At 61.7% G+C, this 19620-nt stretch overlaps 1 protein-coding gene across 4 annotated transcripts in view; it reads left to right on the top strand.

The window, feature by feature from the left end:
* Positions 1 to 19620, top strand: part of LSP1 (lymphocyte specific protein 1) — a 36319-nt gene that overhangs the window by 1565 nt on the left and 15134 nt on the right. Inside the window, exon 1 of one of the 4 annotated variants that reach the window (XM_029207247.1) lies at positions 11567 to 11739. The exons of 2 other annotated variants lie outside the window; for them this stretch is intronic. In XM_029207247.1, the coding sequence (XP_029063080.1) occupies positions 11678 to 11739 (62 nt within the window). In that variant the 5' untranslated portion in view covers positions 11567 to 11677. Of the gene's footprint in view, positions 1 to 11566; positions 11740 to 16421; positions 16637 to 19620 lie in introns of those variants that run through there. One more of the 4 variants, XM_029207248.1, reaches the window with a different exon arrangement.

Here is a 19620-nt window from a genome sequence, read left to right as displayed (position 1 = left end):
ACCACGGGGACCTGGTGCGGGGGCTTCAGGGGGCCGAGCCCTGGGGGAGTGGAGAGGCTGGGCAGCTGGGATCCGGCGGGGGGCTGTTGTTGTGGGGGAAGGGCATGCTAGCTGGGACCCATTGCTCGCTTGCCGCCAAGGAGGGGAGGGGGGCATGGCCCAGGCTCTGTGCCCTGAAGAGACAGCCCCGTTCTTCTAGGGAGGCAGGTCGCTCCACACACAGCAGGTGACTGGGGAACAGCTGTGTCCCCGCTCAGAAACGATTCCGCACGTCAGCACTGTCCGGCCCTGGGCGCCTCCGGCCACCTCATGCCCATAGAAGGGCACGGCTTGAGCGGCCTGGCAGGGCCTGCCCCCTCCTTGGCCCCCTCCTTGACCCCCTTCCCAGCTGTCGTGCATGCCGAGGAGAGGGAGGCGGCGGTGGAGGGCACGGCCGCCAGCCCAGGTCCCGGCGGCTCGCTGGTGCCTGTCCCCGGGCCTCGGGCTGCACCTGTGCGGGGTCCATCGGGGGCTCGGTTGGAGAACCGGCTGGATGCACCCCCCGGCCCCTGGAGCCTGGGCGCCCCAGCGACATCACCCCCACGGGGGTGGGTGTGACGCTGACATTTCAGAGTGAAACTGAGACCCAGGGTGGGTGGGGTTCTCGTTTCACAAGGTGACTAAGGGAAGTGGGGATTTTCCTGTCCAGGGTGAGGGAGAAAGTCCCCGACGCCTAGGCAGGGGACTGAGGCTGGGAAGCCCCACCCAGGGGCCCCCAGGGCAGCCAGGGTCTGCTGGGGTCGGAGCCGAGCAGGTGAGACCTGCCCCCCGGCCCCCCTGCCCCCCATGTGCTGCCCATGGGGGCTTTCAGGTCTGTGGATCCAGGGCAGGCCGTGCCCCTCCAACTGGCCAACTTGGGTCATCCCCTCAGACTGCCCCAGACCCCTCGGGGGCCCCATGTGCACCCCAATCCTCCCCAAGGCCGGACGGAACCACGCTGGGCCCTTCCCCTGTCTGCACCCAGGCAGGACTCCTGCTGCCGCCGGGAGATAGGCTTGTCAGCCCCCTGGGCCTCCCCCTGCCGCAGCCCAGCCCTTCCCTGGTTGGCCCGGATGACAGGGTGGTCTCCAGGCCCCTGCCCCTGCCATGTGCTCTTTCTCTGAAAAGCCATCAGGCCACGTCTTCCCATGCGTGGAACCACTCACCATGGAGCGGTGAAAATCCGTGCCCCAGGGCGGCCACTGCAGCCTGCCCTGGCCACCCTGACCTCACCTCCCCCGCCACCTGGCCTTCCCAGCTCGTCCCAGCTCTGGAAGGTGCCGGTATCATCGCAGACTTTGCACAGGCCCTTCCTCAACCTACCTGGCCGCCCCACCCCCTCTGCAGGCTTCCCTCCCCTCCCCCGGGGTGGTCGCTACCCCAGGCTCCCTTCGCATCTGCCACTGCCCGTGGTGGGGGCCGGCATGGAGCATGGTCTGTCCTCTCCAGCACCCGCCCCGGGTAGGCTGGGCTGCTCTCGCCCTGGATGACCCTGAGTGGGGCGGGATGGGGGGAGCAGGTGTCTCCCTGCCCCAGTCGCTGCCTGTCGCTTCCTCAGTCACTCCTCTGTGTGCTGAGCTAAGGGGGCAGGCAGGGTGGGGACAATTTGCAGGGCCACCCTGGGCAGGGTCCCTTTCCCGGCCACCTGTCCCTGCAGACCCTCTCGGCCTTGCCCTCTGGGCTGCAGGGTCTTCAGGAGAGAGGCCACAGGTCCCCACGGGGCTGCGGGCAGCTGGCGGCTGGAGGGAGGGGCTGAGCCAGCCGGGAGGCCTTGCATGCCTCGGTCCCCCTGAGGGAGCTGGGGGTGGGAGGAGCCTGTGGCATGTGAGGGGCAGAAACCCACGGGTGGGAACCCCCCACTCAGCCAGGTACCTGGTGGCCCTCCCGCCCGCTTGCCCTCTCCGCAGGACCGGCACCACCTGGTACAGCCGGGCACACGGCCCTGGAGGAGCGGGCAGTGCCAAAGGCCACTCAGGAGGATGGTGGAGCCAGGCAGCATGAGGCCCCGGCCCCGGCAGCGGGCTGATGGGGTGGAGGGATTGGGGGCCGCACGCTGGGGCTCCTTCCCCAGACCTGCCCAGGGCCCAGACCCAGAGGCAGCAGTCAGAGCTGGGTCAGGCCTTGGGACCCCCGGGTGGACCTGGTCTCCTCTGCCCCACGTCAGGGGTCTCGGGCGCCTGGAAATTTCCCAGGATGGGGGGAGGCCTAGCTCAGCCCAGATGATGGATGCCCTCCTCCTCCGCCCACCTCCCGCCTCCATCTGGACACTTCCCATTCCCTCCTTGGGTGGGGAAGAGGGAGAGGACCTTGACACTCACTTGGGGAAGTCGCTGCACGGCCCACCCTGCTGATCTGGGAAGCCGGAAACCCTTCCCTGCATGCCCACCCCCTTCCTGGTCCCCAGTTCTCTCCTCATAAACAACCCCGGAGCCACCGGGGCAGAGCCAGGAGGGTCTCCGGGCCAGAACGGGCGGGCCCCCCAGGGTGGCACTGTGGGTTTGGGCATTGCTGCCCTCCCCCCGCGACCCCCCCTCCCCCGCCTGCCTCGGCCTCAGTGTCCCTCAGAGGCCAGAGCAATGGGCCAGGCCCCAGGGGGGAAGGTGAGGGTCCTGGCGGCAGCAAGAGGCCCCTGGAGCTGGCAGGGGTGGGCCTGTGAGTGTTGCCTTTGCTCTCCTGGGCTCTGAGTTCCAGGTGCAGGCGGTAGGAGGCGGGTGGGCACAGAGCCCCAGGGCACACGGCACCGGCTGCTGCACCTGGCCTAGTACTTCCTGGGGCGACTAGCCCCTGAGGCCTCAGTTTCCCCATGTACACGGTCAGAGTCGTAGTACTCAACACTCACTCAGCCACGCCAGCCTCGCCCAGCTCTGCAAGCCAAGGTTGTCACTGTGCAGCCCGCGAGGCAGGTGCTGGGGCCCCTCCCTTTCCAGGGGCAGAAGCTGAGGCTTAAGGACTGAACCTGCTGCTAGAATGTGTTTCCTAATGCGGCTTCCCTGCGGCGGCTCCTTGGGGAGCCCAGGCCCCCTGCGACCCGGCTAGGACTCAGGGTGACCCAGAGGTGTCTGGGCTGCCCCTCGTAGGTGCTCAATAATCCCACCACTGCTGGTCCCTGAGGTTCCCATGAAGACGAGGGCCACCCTGAATAGGGCACAGCTCAGAAGACACCCCTAGGGACCTCCTCCAAAGCAGAAAGGGGACTTGGCTTGGCCATAATGAGCTGGTCCTCTCCAGAGCCACCTGGAAAGGAGCCCTCAGCTTCTCTCTCAGGCCCCAGCCCTGAGCCCTTTGCATCTGGGGATCCTCTTTCTAGGGGGGCCCTGGGCCATAAGACAACCAGTGAGGGGAGTCCCCCAAACTCCCCAAACCCTGAGTGCAACCGAGGCAGACAGAGTCAGACCCTCTCTGCCAATGATGAATTGAGACTTAGAGGGGAAAGCACAGGCTGGGGGTGCAGGGCCAGGGGATGCTCGGTCAAACGGGAATCCGGGCCCGTGGTTGGGAAGCCAGCCCAGCCCCTGCCCCTTCCCCCATACCCATGAGCCTGAAGGGAGGGGGTGGGGCCTGTGCTGGTGTGGAGTTTATAGGAGATAAGAGGATTGAGAAAATCAGGCCTCCTAACACTGCCCAGCCAGCACAGCCCTGCAGTGCCAGACACAGGCAGATAAGGGGGGTGGGGGGTGGGCGGGCGGTGTCGGTGGCAGGAGAGGAAAGCCCCGGCCCTTTCCTGGGGTCAGGCCAGTCTGTCCAAACTCCATCAGCTAACTGCCTCCAAGCCGGGAAGGTGGGAGTTGGTGGGTTAGCAGGGGAGCACTGTCTGGTCTCACTGGCTGGCAGGGAGGGGCTGTCTGGGAACCTAGGAACTGAGTCCACCTCACCCCGTAGGAGTGGGAGGGCCTCGGGGCTCTGGCCTCAGAGCCTGGAGCAGGGCCAGCTCTGGGGGTCGGCGTTTGCAGAGGTCAGCAGGGACAGCCGGCAGAGGGTGGGGGTGACAGTAACTGGGAGGTAGTAGTGGTGGGTACAGCCTCGGCTTCCCCACTACCCCAGGAGCTGTTGGTGAGGACCAGAGGCTCACTGCCCTGCTCTATGTCTGGCAGGTGGCATCTCAGATGCTGCTCCTTCCTGCTCCCAGGGAAAAGCACAAGCCCCTCACTCTGACGGTGTCTGTACCCCCTCCTCCCTAGGGAGAGGAAACTGCTTTGTTGATGGTTTCCCTTCTGAGGTCCCAAGACTGCCAGCTCACCCTCTCCTCCTCTCTCAGTTGCCTCCCTTCGAAAGATAAATGGGACATGGGACAGATGCACCTAGCTAGTTGATTCTAGAGGAATCTGGAAAGAAGCCTTCAGCCTTTCTCCTCGTCCCAGCCCTTCCCCAAATCCCAGCTTCATCTCTATACCCACCACTACACCACCCTGGCTCCTCTCCCTTTGCTGGACCTAGGCACATATAAGACAGATGAGTACTCAGAAACACCGCTCTACTTGGAGTCACCCAGGAGCCACTGAAACCACCAGCCCTGACCCCTCTTCTGCACCCCACCCCCCATGGGCTCTCACTGCTTAATGCATCTTTCGTTGGGATACAACTCTATAAGCGTGGACTCGTGTGTGTGTGTGTGTGTGTGTGTGTGTGTGTGTGTGTTGAGAACATCTGAACAAGAGGGCAGATCCCTCCCTCTCCAGCCTCTATTTAAGCTCTATTGTGGTACTCAGCCTACTGGGGAGAGGGTATGCTCTCTTATGTTCTTCAGCCACAAGCTTATGAGCCATGTCTTAGTCACAGAAGAAAGAAAAAAGGAAAACAAAAGGCTCGACAAGAGAGAAAAGTGTGAATGAAAGAAAAGGTAGATGAAGAAATGTAGGAAACAGGAACAACTGGATGATGGATGGATGAATGGATGGATAATAGGTGGATGGAGGGATGGATGGATGGGTGGATTGATGAGTGAGTAGATGGATGGATGATGGGTAGAGGGACAGATGGGTGGATGAATGGGTGGACGGATGGATGGTTGGATAGATGGGTGAATGGATGGGTGGATGGATGAATGGATGGTTGGACAGACTAATAATGGCTGAATTGATGAGTGATTGGATAGATAAATTGTTAGTAGATGGATGGGTGGATGGATGAGTGGGTGGATGGATGAGTGAATGGATGGATAGATGGAAGAGGGAATAGATGCATGGAAGGATGAAGGGTAGAGGGATAGGTGGATGGATGGAGAGGTGGATGGGTGGATGAATGGATGAGTGGATGGATGGAAGGATGAAGCGTGGATGGATAGGTAGATGGATGGATGGAGGGATTGATGGATGAGTAAATGGATGAATGAGTGAATGGATGGAGGGATGGATGGGTGAGTGAATGGGTGAGTGAATGGATGGGGCTGATGCATTACCTTGGGGAGATTGATGTCCCATGGGTGGGTGGGTGGCTGTGGTGAACGATGGGTGGATGTGGATGGATGGAATGGGATGAGGGATGGATGGATGGATGGATGATGAGTGGAGGGATGGTAGGATGGATGAAGTGGATGGATGGACGGGAAGGGAGGTGTGGATGGGAGGGACAGATGAGTGGGGGAGGGGGATTGGGTGAGAATGGATATAGGTGGGGATGGATAGGTGGATGGATGAGTGGATGAGGATAGGTGGATGGTAGTTGAGTGGATTGGATGGACGGAGGTATGGGTGGGTGATGGGACAAGATGAGTGGTGGGTAGTTGATGGGTGGATATGGATATAGGTTGGTGGGTGGGTGGATGGATGATGGACGGATGGATGGGTGGATGGGTGGATGGATGAGTGAATGAATGGATGGAAGGGTGAAGGGTGGATGAATAGATGGATGATGGGCAGATGGTTGGATGAATGAATGGATGGATGGAAGGATGGATGGAGAGACGGATGGATGGATGGATGAGTGAATGAACGGGTGAATGGATGGGTGGGTGGATGAGTGTACAGATGAATGTTGGGTAGAATAATGGGTACAGAATGAAGGGATGTTTGGATGGATAGATGATGGGTGGATGGATGAGAAGATAGGTGAATGGATGGATGAATGAATGGATGGATGGATGGATTATGGACGAATGAATGTGTGGATGGACGGGTGAATATATGGATGATGGATGGATGGATGGATGAGGGGTGGATGAGTGGATGGCTGAATGGGTGGATGAATGGATGAGTGAATGGTTGGATGGATGGATGGGTGGATGGGTGTTTGGGTGGATGGACCGGTGATTGGATAGATGAATTTTGGGTAAATGGATGGGTGGATGGATAGGTGAATGGATGGATGGATGTATAATGGGCAGATGGACGGATAGATGGATGGGTGATGTATGCATGGATGAGTGAATGAATGGATTGATAAATGTATGAACGGAGGGATGTTTGGATGGATAATGTGTGAATTGATTGGTGGATGGGTTGATGGACGGATGGATGGATTGGTGGTTGGATGGATGAGTGAATGGATGAGTGGATGGATGGATAATGGGTAGATAGATGGGTGGATGGATGGATGGATGGGTAGATGGATGGATGGATGTGTAATGGGTGGATGGATGGATTGATGGATGGATGGGTGGATGAATGAAGGGATGGGTGGATGGAGAATTATGGGTGGATAGATGGGTAGATGAGTGGATAGATGGATGGACGAGTGAATGGTTGGATGCGTGGATGGATGGATAGATGGAGGGATGAGTGAATAGATGGACTGATGAATGATGGGTGGCTGAATGGGTGGATCGATGAGTGGATGGATGACTGTATGGGTGGGTGGATGCATGAATGAGTGAATAAAGGAATGAATGGATGGATGGATGATGGATGAATGGATGTGTGGATGGATGGGTGAATATATGGATGATGAGTGGATGAGTGGATGGCTGGATGGGTGGATGGATGGATGGGTGGATGGATGGTTGGGTGGATGGACGGGTGATTGGATAGATGAATTTTGGGTAAATGGATGGGTTGATGGATAGGTGAGTGGATGGATGGATGTTTAATGGGCAGATGGGTGGGTGATCTATGTGTGTATGGATGGATGGATGAGTGAATGAATGGATTGATAAATGTATGAATGGAGAGATGTTTGGATGGATAATGTGTGAATTGATTGGTGGATGGGTGGATGGATGGATGGATGGATGGATTGGTGGTTGGATGGATGGATGGATGAGTGAATGGATGGATGGATGGATGGATGGACGGATGGATAATGGGTGAATAGATGGGGGGATGGGAGGTTGGATAGGTGGATGGGTGGATGGGTGGATGGATATGTAGTGGGTGGATGGATGGATGGGTGGATGGATGGATGAATGAATAGTTGGATAGATGGAGGTTGAGTGAATGAACAGATGAATGATGGGTGGATGAATGGGTGGATATATGGGTAGATGAGTGAATGGATGGATAGATGGATGGATAGACGAATGATGGGTGGATGAATGGGTGGATGGATGCGTGAATGAATGAACGGATAGATGGATAGATGGATGGATGAATTGGTGTATGGACACACGGAGTGGAATTATGAATTGGTGGATGGGTAAATAAATGTAATGTTACAGATAAACAACTGGACAGATGAATATAGATGTAATTGGATACTGGGTAGAGTTTTAGATGAACAGATAGGCAAATATAGAAAGGGACAGAATAGGAAGACAGATACTGAGTAAATAGATGTATGGCTTGGTGCTGGATGAACTATTGAAGAGATAAATTGGTGAAGAGTCAGACCTAAATCAGGGATTTTTCACTCACTGTTCTCTTTCCCTAGAGCACTTTCTTCCATCGATGTATGGAGCTACTCTACTCAAGTCTCTTTACAAGTAAGGAAAGGCTTATCCCTCCCCATGAGGCTTTCTTTGACTCTCATGTATAAAATATCACCCGCCTCCATAACTCCATATCCTCTTACCCTGAATTCCATCTTCTATAGCATTTACCACCATCTGATACATTGCAATATATATTTCCTTGTTTATTTATTTTTTATTCCCACTAAATGTCATTTTGTGAGAACAGGAACTTTGCTAATTCTAAACAACTCCAGCACCTAAAAAGTGAATACAGTCAGCGTTCAATAAGTTTGTTGTAAAATATATGGATAAGTGGAAAAATATATAAAGATAAATTTAGAGAGGAATGACTAGGTGGTTGTTTGGATGAGATGTGGATGAATGAATAGATGAATGAAAATAACAGTAACTAACATTTATTGGCAATTTACTATGTTCCAACTACCGTTTTAAATATTAACTCATGTGGATGGCCTTATGGGCAAAATAATGGACAACTATGTATATGGCAGGACAAACATATACGTATTCATGCACAATTGGATGTCTGACTTGCTAGGTGGCGAGATGGTTAGACGTATGGATGGATGAATAGACAGACATACGAATGGATCTATGAATGGGAAGGATAAATAGTAAAATATTTAGATAAATGTGAGGACAGTAGAATATTTGGAGAGATAGAAGAATGTATTAAAGAATGAACAAATAGTTCACCAGTTGCATATATGGGCAGATAGATATACAAATTGATGAATACATAGATAATAGTAATTAACATATTGAGTAGATATTATGTTCAGGATAGGTGGATGACTAGCTAAATGCTTCTTTTAAGTGTTTTACGTGTTTTACATGTATTAAGGCATTTAAATAAATGGATGCATGGATGGGTATGTACATGGATGGATGAATGGAGGGATAGATGAGTGGGTGGGTGGGTGGACACTTGCTCAATGAAGAAATGTAAAGAAATAGGGATGGACATGAGTATATACGCATTGAATGGATTGAATGAATTGATGGAAGAATATATTGCTTACATGGACAATTGAATGGATAGGTATATTGAGAAATTGATGGATTCATAGATGATACAAGGAAAAACAGATAGCTGTATAGAGAGGACAGATGGAGAGCATGGATGGATGGATGGATAGAGGATGGATGGATGGGTGGATGGACTTACAGAGTATGGATGGATGGACGATGGATAGAGGATGGATCAATAGATGATGGGTGGAGGATGGATGATGGAGGATGGATGGAGGATAGGTGGATGGTGGATAAATGGATGGATGGATGGATGGATGGATGGATGGACAAATAATGGTACAGTTGACATCAAATACTCTGCCCTATTGTTCGTGTTGGGACTTGCCCTAATTGGGAAACTGAGTCCTGACCACTGCATTTAAAGATCTTTTCTTGCTACCTCCCACCCATCAGTCTGATAAATAATCGTGCAACACTATTTAAGTTCTAGTGACAGGAAACTCCTGCCACCCCAAGGCAGCCCTCTACCCTGTGGAAATATTTTTCCTTCTTTTGAACCAAAATATACTTTGGCACATTTCATGCCTGGCTGTCTGTGACTGGGATTCCAGCAGTAAGAGCAGGAGGCAGGAGGAGACGGGCAGGTTGAGATGGAAGGGAAACACACGCTTACTTTCCCTGGGTGATCTGGCTCAGCTCGAGGTCTGGCCCCGTCGCCCTCCCTCCTCCCACCAGAATCCTGAGGTCTCCGCAGCTCCGGCTGGAGGCTGGGGATGGGCAGTGGGCACAGCTGTTCTCTGTGGCACACCCCACATTCTCTGGCTCCTCTGGGTTGTGCGGGGGGAGGGGCAGGCTGTGGGCCACGGGACGCGGCCTGTTATGTGGGGGGGGGCGTCTGAGCCGGACGTCCCGACCCCCACAAAGTCTTCACCAGACAGCCACCACCTGAGCCACTGGGACCTATGGGCCACGTGGCATTCTTCTGACGCCGCTGCCCCCTCCAACACCCAGGGATTCACCCACGTGTCCACCTGCTTGCCGGTCTGAGCCTAACCTGACCCTTTGTCCACTCACACATCTGCAGGTGCTCACTGGCCCTGACCGCCTGGCACAGCCAGAGGGCAGACTAGCTGGGGAAGCAAGAGGGCCATTGCTCTGCGTGCGGCCGTGGGGTGGAGGGAGGTGGCCGGGCCAGTGCTGTGGTGGCCAGCTGTCGGCAGATGGGCTTGGTCCCGGCTGTGCCGGGCCCCTGCTCTCCGACCTCGGGTACTAGTCCGAGCCTCGGTTTCCCCATCTGGGACACAGGTACGGTGGTGTCTGTCTGTCAGGGTGATCGTGGGTGTTGGCGAGCCTGGTGAGCTCCTGGATGTGAGACGGCTCGGCCCGGAGCTGGCCCTCGGCGAGTCCCGGCGAGTCCCGGCGAGTCCCAGCGAGCGAGCCCGAGTCTGGTCCCTCCCTGGTCCGGCCACTCGCCTCGCGTGTGCTCCAGTGAGTCACGGCGACTCAGCCCAACCGGAGAAACAGTGGGCTGGGCTGCTCCTCCTGGGGCCTTGGCCAGGGCCCGGGGGCAAGGGGGGCCGCTGGCCAGGCCACCGCACCGACCTCGTGCCACTGGCCACTTCTGGGGAGCATGGCTCTCCCATCCCGACGGGAGAGGCTGTGTTGGCCTCTGCCTTGCGGGGTGTCGCTGCTCCGACCTTCCAGTGCCATCTGGCAGGGGACGGGGGAGGGCAGCAGCCTCCCCACTGGGGAGCAGACAGGATTCCTGGGGTGCCCCGGCCTCCCCTGTGAGGTGATAACAGGAGCAGAGGGCTGGAAAGAAACAAAGGGAAAATGGAGAACGGGAGGGAGGGGAGAGGAGGGAGGGGGAGGAGGGAGAAGAGGAAGGGAGGGGAGAGGAAGGGAGGGGGAGGGAAGGAGGGAGACAGAGATAGAGACAGAGAGACACCAGAGGGAAAAGAGAGGAGAGAGGGGCTGAGTGTGGGACCAGGGAGGCCGGGGGCAACGGAGGAAGGAGCACGGGCCCCGGGCCGGGCTGGGCAGGGCCGTGGAGAGGGCCAGAGGGCAGCTAGGCCAGGGCTGGGCAAGGGGAGAGGCGGGCAGGGATGGGGAAGCAGATGTGGGGGACCAGGCACCAGTGAGCGATGGAGATGGGATGCAGGAGGGAGGAGCCTGCAAGGCAGGGAGCGGCCGCCAAGGTGGCCAGGGCAGGGGAGGGGGGAGGCGGGAGAGGAGGAGGGAGGGAGGCTGCCGCCTGCCCATCACAGGCCTCTGAGGTCCTGCTAAGCCCCCAGGCTGCTGGGCTGCGAGGGTTTTCTCTCTGACATTTTTACTAGTCTCAGAAGGAGGGGGAGGTGGAGGTGGAGAAGACCGAGGGGGCAGGGGAGGGGGCTGGGGGGACCAACGGGGAGCAGCTGCTAGGCATCCTGGAGCGGGAGACGGGCCGCAAGACCCGGAGTCCGCGAGGCCGCACAGGCAGGGGCAGAGGGGCGCTCGGACAGCTCGGGGGCAGCCAGTGGGGAGCTGGCCCAGGGGACCCCCAGGGGCCAGAGGGGCCAGGACAGACAGGCGGAGGGTCACAGACCAACGGGCACAGAGAGGAGGCAGGGGAGGGGGTGTCAGAGCCAGAGACCAGCCAGCCAGCCAGAGGGAGAGACAGAGCAAGAAGGAGGGAAAGGGGGAAGGAGAGAGAGAGGGGGGAGAGGGTCCCAGTGGCAGGGGGAGGGGAGGGGGCAGGGCAGCCGCAGAGGGCCGCAGGCAGGAGCCTTTGAAGAAGCAGCCGCAGCGTCCCGCCCCGTCCCCAGGGCTGGGGTCAGGCCAGGTCGCCGCCGGGCGGGCATCATGAGCAGCTCTGCGCTCCTGAGAAGGAATTCTAGCAAACAGGGCCTGGAGAGCCTCCTGAGGTAGGTCCCTCCGCCCAGGCTGGGGCGCGGAGGGCAGGGCAGGGCGCCCGCGCTGGTGCCACCCACGGAGGACTGGCACCGCGGAGCCTGGGCCGCCTGGGCGTGGGGCTCCCCAGCCTCCCCCAGGAGCCCGGCCCCAGCCCGGCAGCTCTGCGGCCCCTGTGCCGCGGGCAGGGTGTGGGGGGCACCAGGCTGTGGGCCTGGCGCGCGCACGTGCGTGTGGGTGCGTTCACGCGGGCCCGTCCCTTCCTCTGCGCCCCCAACATCGCGTCCTCTTCTCCCAACTGCACCGCCGGGCCTCAGGCAGTGGCCACTCTCTGCTCGAAGACCCTTCCCCGGGCCCTGGGTCTCTGAGCAGGCTCTGCACTCCCCGGCTGAAGAGCATGGCCCCAGCGTGGCTTCCGAGGCCTTCTCTGGTCCTGCAGTCCCTCGGGGACTGTCCAGTCACCCCTTACTTTACAGATGACGAAACTGGACTTAGTACCACATTCACCACCCCGGCCCTTAGGGCACCAGCCCAGCGTGGAAGGGGCCGCGGGCCACGTGAGTGCTTGGGCCTCAGAGCCGCATCTTCCCAAGCTGGAATCCTGGCTCCTGCATCCTTGGGCCATGGGCCAGTGCCCAGTCCTCTCTGGGCCTCAGTTTCCTCCTCTGTAAGGTCGGGGTGTGGTGGCACCTGCCTCGCAGAGTCCTGGAAAGAGAGCAGAGGCAAAGTGCCACAGGTGGGCTCAGAGCCACTGCGCACTGTGGGCGGCTCCCTGCCTCCCTCTGAGCCGCCTGCAATGCCCTTCCTCCTCCTCCACCCTTCCAGGCATCTAAGGCCCAGCGGAAACGCTGCCTCCTGCATGCAGCCCGCCTCGGCTTCTCCTGAGCTTGGAGGACTGCCCTCTTCCGCCAGGCCTGCGGGCCTGCTCCCTGCCCCCTTGGACGGCATGGCACAGGCTGGGCAGGCTGCCAGCTCCTGGAGGGGACCGGCGTCCCTCAGCATCCCCAGTCCACCCCTGCTCTGACTCTGGGAGGAGGGGGGGCAAGGTGTGCAGATGGGCTTAGCAGCATCTGAGGGAAGTTGAGAGCAGCCCCGGGCCCCGTCAGCAGGGTCTCTGCAGTCACGGAGGGATGGCTCTCTCCCTGCCCCACCCTGGCCTGGCCTTAGGGCTGCGACCCCAGGGTGGGGACCAGAGAGAGGGTTGGAGGGGGCCCTGCTGGGCGTGCTCCCTTGGGGCCCCGCTCTGCCCGTGGAGAAGGCAGGCCCCCCTGGGTCTCCTGGGCTTCACACATGCCCAATCCACGTGTCTCAGGCGGGACCTCCCGTTCCTGTCAGTTGGGATGTGTCCTCCCAGGAGTCACTGCTGTCCCCCTGTCCCCAGCCTGTGGTCCAGGAACAGAGGAGTGCCTGCTGGGTCAGTCCCCGGGGCTCCCCAGCGCCACGTAACAAATGGGGAAGCTGAAGCCATGGGGGCGCGTTGCCAAGCCCGCGGTGGGGGGGTGGTGGTGCAGGGAGAGCCCCAGGGCCTGGCTGTGCGCACAAGCATCCGTCCAGTTACGGCTCTGGCTCAGTTCCCAGACCTGGTGCCAGGTTGCTGACTTGGGTGAGCCGGGGGCGAGCTGGAGGCGCCAGCGGGGCTCAGAGGGTGCAGCTGCACCGGGGGTGGGGGCAGGCTCGGCCCGAGCCCCGAGGACCCAGACAGGGGCAGGTGGGCCTGCAGGTGGCCAGCCAGGGCAGGGACGGGAGGAAACCTCCCTCTGAGCTCCCCGGGGACTCCGGCTGTGGAGGGTGGGGCAGGGGGGGAGCACACGAGGGTCCCTCGTGAAGAGTCGTGGAGCGCGTCTGTCCGTCCGGCCACGCTGAGCAAGCCCCCTGCACGTGGTCATGCTCCCGACGACGTGCACAGACCCGCACACGCTCCAGGCCCCTGACCCAGCGGCCGGCGGGGCTACACACTCACACACCACACACAGATGTGACTTCCTGCCACCCTCTCTCCCGAATCTAATGGATCTGCCGAATCTAATGGGCCTGCCGGCCGACAGGCCCCTTGTCCCCGATTGGCAACAGAAAACAAGACTCAGAGAGGCTATGAGTCGCTCCAGGTCCCCTTGGGAGTGGGGAAGCCGTCCCCCTTGCCCCCTGCCTCACCCCAGTCCCTCACCTCGAACGCCTGGGCGCAGGGGAAGGGGGCCAGCAGAGGGGGCGCCGTCCCCTCCATGACAAGCGCCGCAAGGGTTTGCTGGCACCAGCAGTGGCTGGGGTGTAGACTGAATCCAGTTTAAGTGGATTAAAAGCGACCCTATGGGCCAGTAGGGAAATCGCCCTCCCGCCCCGCCCGTACCCCTCACCTAAGTGGCTCACTCTGGGCTGCGGCGTGTGGCCACCCGGGTGCTGAGCGGGAGCCGGTAGGCGGGCAGGGCCGGAGCCCAGGGCTGACCCCCTCCCCAGCCCCTGTGCCCCCAAGCCCAGCTCTGGCTGGGAGTCACTCCCGGACCCCTCCAGCCACCCTGGGGGATCCAAGCCTCTCCCCAGGCCCCCCCCCCCCAGTGTTTGGGGCCATCGGAGGGCAGCGAGGGGACCCTGGGTCCATCCACTCCCAGAGGATGCTGGACTCGGGGCCACCTGCCGGGTCACACAGTCCTCAAGGGCCTGGCTTTTTAAGGTAGGGGCTGAGCTGGCACAGTGCAAGGGGCTCCTGGTCCCCCAGGGGAAGCTCTGGGCGCCAGAGGAGCCCCCAGCCCCCGGCTCCCAGCACACATCCGCCTCGGACACATTGGTGATCTCCATGCCTGGCTCTCCCACCCTGGCCAGCCTGTCGCAGGAGGCCTCTAGGGAGCCCGAAGTGGCAAGAGGGCAAGGGATGGGGCCGGCTGTGTTCTGGGCTGGCCCATGGGGACTGGGGGAAGCCAGGCCTGAAACTACGGTGTCAGAGGGGCGTGGCTGCTTTGGGCCCACCCAAGGGCCTGCATCCGGGGGTGGGGTGGCCCCTGCCCTGGTCAGGCCGGGCGCCTGGTGGGCGGTGCTGTCACGGGTCCGGGTGGTCTGTCGTTCAGAGCGGGTACTGCCCTGGGAGCCCGGGCGAGCCAGCAGCAGGGGGTACAGCCCCTTGGGCAGGGTGTCAGGGCCGGAGCCCAGAGCGCTGAGGTTCAGGCCAGGCTCCAGCCCCGACCTGCAAACCAGAGTGGGACAGAGCGGCAAGTGAGCGGCGGCCAGCGCGCACCGGGCACCCGGGGGCTGGTGCTCCTGTCCCTGCCAGAGCCTCGAGACAGCGCCCCACAGCTCCTGGGCCCTGAGGGATGGCTGGACAGGGTGTGGGCCCCAGGAGCGGCTCAGCACAGGTGGGTGGCCAGGGGCTGACCCACTGCAGGTGGGCGCTGGGTGGCACCAGACCCCGGCCCACCCCGGGAGGCGAGGGTGCCGGGGACATGAGGGACGGCTGCTGCCCATGACGGGCGGGGAGGTCCTGAGGCTTGTGGAGGTGAGGCTGCGGCTGGGGTGTGCCCTGTGGACCCTGAGGCTCTCCCGCCGGGATGTGTCCTTCCCGGTGGTGGGTGGAAGAAGTGGGGGGAAGACAGAGTGGAGAGGGCAAGGGGCAGCGGGGCCCCTGTGAAGACAGAAAGGGGACGTGTGGGGACAGGACGGGATGAGGGCAGGGGACAGGACAGTGGTCAAAAGGAGGGAGAGGCAGCAAAGGAGGGGCTGGACAAGGCAGGAGATGGGGATGCTCGAGGGGTCCTGGGATGAAGGAAGGGGCCCCCGGGGGCCGGGCAGAGCGGGCACCGAGTACGGGGGGATGGGGAGGGCAGCAATGACCACCGCCTGTGGTGGCCCTCCCGGGAAGGTGGGTGAGGGCAGGCAGGTGAGAGAAGGGAAGGCGGGGAGAAAAGGGAATGGAAGGAGAGGAAAACCCAGTGAGGAGAGGGAAGGAGGCAGGGGGGCGCCCCATTCCTGGGCTGGGCCCTCCTGGATGGTGACCCAGGGGCTGCGGGGTTGGGACCCTGCCTGTGCCTCCTTGGGGTGGGGGGCCCCCAGTGAGACGCTGCATCTCTGAGCCTCAGTTTCCTTGCCCGTGGAGGGTCACTTTGTCCCTTTAATGGGGTCGTTCCGGCTGAGCCCCTAGCTCTTGGCCGAGACTTTGGGGACAGAGGACCGGGGTCTGGGGGGACATCTGGAAGCACCTGTGCGGGCGGGGAGGCCGGGGTGTTGGCCCCGCCCTGGGGGACAGGCAACAGGGTCTGCAGAATCAGAAGACACACAGCCAGGGGTGGCATGACAGAGAGTGAATTAGGGCCGGTCCAATGGCAAAGCCCCTGCACCCCCAGAATGATCGATCCCAAGGTGTCAGGGATGAAGGAGCACCTCGAAGGAAGGGCTGGGGGCTGCGTGTTGGGGGCTCCGGTGGCACAAATGGTGTGGAGGCATCAGGGAGAGGGTCCCGCTGCTCCGTGCACGTGGGGACCCAGGGATCTCTGGGAGGGCGGAGCCAGTAGCAGACGGACAGGTGGTCAGATGCCAGGCTGCGCCTCCTGCCCAGGTGGGCAGACAGGTTTGGACGACGTGCAGACCCCGGGACTCGGCTGAGGAAGAGAACCCCTTTGGTGCCAACCGCGGGGAGAGCCACGTGTGGGGCCTTGGGGAGTGGGAGGTGGACCCAGGGCTCCGCACAGGAGGAGGGGGAGGGGGTGGCAGAGGCTCCAGCCGGTGCCAGCCACCGGTCGCGTGTCCTGGAGCGTGCCAGGGCCTGGCCCCGTGAGCGCTCTGAGGGCTGTGCCAGGCAGTCCCAGCTGGGCTCGGCAGCGTCCGGCTCTCCTGGAGGGCTGTCCGGCGCCAGGAGGAGACTGGGCCGGGCCCGGGGATGCGGCTGGAGCTGGTGCTGTGCGGTCAGCCCCCGGGTCCCGTCCCCCGGAGGTCGGCCCGGGTGAGGCAGTGTGTAGGCGTAGGGGTGGGCAGGGCGACTCACTGATGTGAAGGATGGGGCGGGGGCGCCTAGGGAGGTCTCCTGGGCTGCCGCGGCATTTGGCCCAGGCCCCCGCGGCGCTGTGGTCAGTGACTCGGAGGGGAAAGGAGAGACCCGTGTGCGTGGGGCACAGGGCAGAGGGGGGAGCGGCGAGCGCAGGGCCAGTGCCGGCCACAGGCACGCCGGCCACCCCCAGCCCAGATGGGCAGGCTGGTCTGAGCAAATGGGGGCAGAGATGTAGAAGAGCCAATGCCAGGAGGCCGACCATGGAGCCCATCACAAGAGGTAGGCCATCCAGCCAGAGGGAGGTGACAGGCTGGGCAGCGGGACATTCAGCTCTGCTGTGGACCCCACTCTGGGGACCCAGCCTTGACGACCCAGGGGAAGCTTGAGGTAGAGGGGCTCAGGGGCCACGTGCCCACTTTCCAGGCTCGGCGGGGTCTTCGGGGCCCAAGGCGTGGGGCTCTGTAGGGCTGAGCTGTGAGAGGGGGTAAAGCCCCACGAGGAGGGTCACAGACTCCTTAGGCAGGGCCGTTTGCCAGTGCGTGGGCGCCTGGGTGGCAGTGAACTCCGGCCAGGCACCTTTCCCATCTGGCTGTTTGCGGGGGGGTGCTGGGGGGTCCACCCGACCAGCCTGGACGACTTTGGGGCCAGTGGTGTGACGGGCAGGCCTGCCCTGCTGTCGCCCCCACCAGCATCAGAGCCTGGTCCCCCGGGGGCCGCGTGGGTGCCGAGGCAGCCGCTGCGTCCCAGGTCTGGGGAGGAGGCAGCAAGAGGCCCCTCCCACACCACCCTGTCCTGCAGGTGGGGAGGCAGGAGACGGGCGCACCGGTCTGGGAGGTACCGGGACTGTGGGTCACACAGTAGAGGGTGGGCTTCACCTCTGGACCCCGGGGGAGGATGGGAAGAGAGAGGCGGGGCTGTGGTGGGGGTCCCGGCTCTGTGTGCTGTGCCCCGTCCATGCCCGCCTCCCTTGGCCGCGATGCCCCTCGTCGTCGTGTCTTCTAGCGGCCCCCTTCCTCTCTCCAAGGGCCTCCTCCCACTGTGGCCCCTTGTCCCTCCAGGCTGGGTGCAGGCACAGGGGCCCCCTCACCTGAGAGGGCCTGTTGCCAGTGACTGCCCCCCAAATAAAGCTTGCTATAGGGGTCCTCTTCTGGGGCCCTCGAGCCACAGTGTGGGGTCAGCACTGGTTTTCCTGGCAGCCTCTAAGATCTGTAAGGGCAGAGGAAATGTCACCCATCTCTGGGTCCCCAGCACCTAGCAAAGCAAAGTGCTGGCAAAGAAAGGGAGGGGGAGGGAACGGGGGGGCGGGGAGAGGGAAGGGCATGGGGAGATAGAGGCCCTGGGGATGGAGGAACGCGAGAACACAGGTCATCCCCGGCAGGCTGAGGGGAGCTGTCTGCGCTGGCTGGGAGGCTGTGGAGCAGGTGTCAGGTGTCGGGGTGTCGTCCGGGGTAGCCCGGCCCAGGGATGGAGGCTGGGGCGGTGACGGTGGGGGGCTGTGGTCCCCCATCTCCCCTTACCAGGGGAGACCTCAGGCCCTGCAGCATCATCTCCCGCCTTCTTGTCAGCTCTAAAGTGGGGTGCCGAGCCGGCCGAGAACCGGGCGGTGGAACTGCCCCAGCTGAGTGGGGTCTGGAGCCAGCAGATGTGGCCCCCAGGGACCAGTGGGGTGAAGGCCCAGAGGAGACGGGGACGGGGCTTGGCCCAAGGGTCCCTGGTGGCTGGAGGGCTGAGGCAGAGGCAGCCTCCCCAGTTTGCCCCGGGGCTGGCTGGAAAGTCGTGCAGGAGGGGGTCGTTGCCTTTGGGGGCTCTGGGCAGGGCAGCTAGGGGTTCCCCTGAATGAGACGCCCCCAAGAACTGCCCCACTGGGAGAAGACGAAGGGGTGTTGGGCACGGAGGCCACACCGTGATGCGGAGATTCGGCCCTGTCTGCTGTGAGACGGGGGCGGTGCCCCCTAGGGGCAGGAGGCAGTGCCGGCGGCGGGGTGGGGTCTGCGCTGACGCACTGCTGATGGACAGGCCCCACCCACAGGCTGCTCTGGCCGCTGCCCCAGGGCCACCGGCCCAGGTCCCAGAGCCCTCCCCTCCCTCGGGGCTGGGGAGCAGCTGCGGTCCTGGGGGGGCAGGACGCTCTGCCCTTCATCTCTGGGCCGCCCTAGGGTGCTGTAGCCTCGGGGCGCATGAACCCCTGCAGGGCTGGCCTCTCTCCTGCTAGCTTCGGGCTCCCAGAGGCCGAGGCTGTGCCACCTCCCCCAGGCTCCAGCCCGGTGCCCTGGAGACACAGCCGCCCTGGCCCGCGCCCTTTGGGGTGCCGTCCTCTCTACGGTTGTGGGGAAAGCCAGCTTTGCAGGTAGATGTCCCCTCATCCAGGGAGGCTTCCCGCACGTGACCTGCTCACGTGGCCAAGAGGGACATGGGGCAGGGTGCGGGCCGGGCCTCCCCTGCTGGGACTGCAGCCTCCTTCTTGGGGACACAGGTCTGCCGGCAGTGCCAGCCGTGGGGAAGCGGGAGCTGGGCCCGCCTCAGGGGGTGGTCTCAGTTCTCTCCCTGCCCAGTGGGTCAGCACCCCTTTTAACGGCTGGGGAGCTTGAGGCTGGGCCTGAGGTCTCACCCTGCAGAGGAAGGTCAGGGAGACAGTACAGAGCCACAGCCTGGCACGCCCGGCCTCTCCTCCCTGGAGCGCCTGGACTGCTTCCCAGGCCCAGCAGCGGCCCCTCCCTGGGCAGCCTGGGCCCTCCCTCCTGCCGGGGTGACTGACAGCCATCCCTCCTGCCCCTCCACGCCCCGTCCCTGCGGGCCTCATCGGGTCACCCCGAGGATGGCAACGGGCTCCCCACCTCAGGTCCCCTCCAATCACCCTCCCCCCTGCTCGGAAACTTCGGTCTCCCCCAGACCCACAGCTTAGCCTCTGCACCCCATCTTCCCGGGTCCT

Source organism: Monodon monoceros, unplaced genomic scaffold (assembly GCF_005190385.1).
Source record: "Monodon monoceros isolate NGI ecotype Baffin Bay Population unplaced genomic scaffold, NGI_Narwhal_1 Super_Scaffold_7, whole genome shotgun sequence".
Taxonomy (NCBI): Eukaryota; Metazoa; Chordata; class Mammalia; order Artiodactyla; family Monodontidae; genus Monodon; species Monodon monoceros.
Note: the sequence above shows the minus strand (reverse complement) of the source record. Positions and strands in the feature narration are given on the sequence as shown.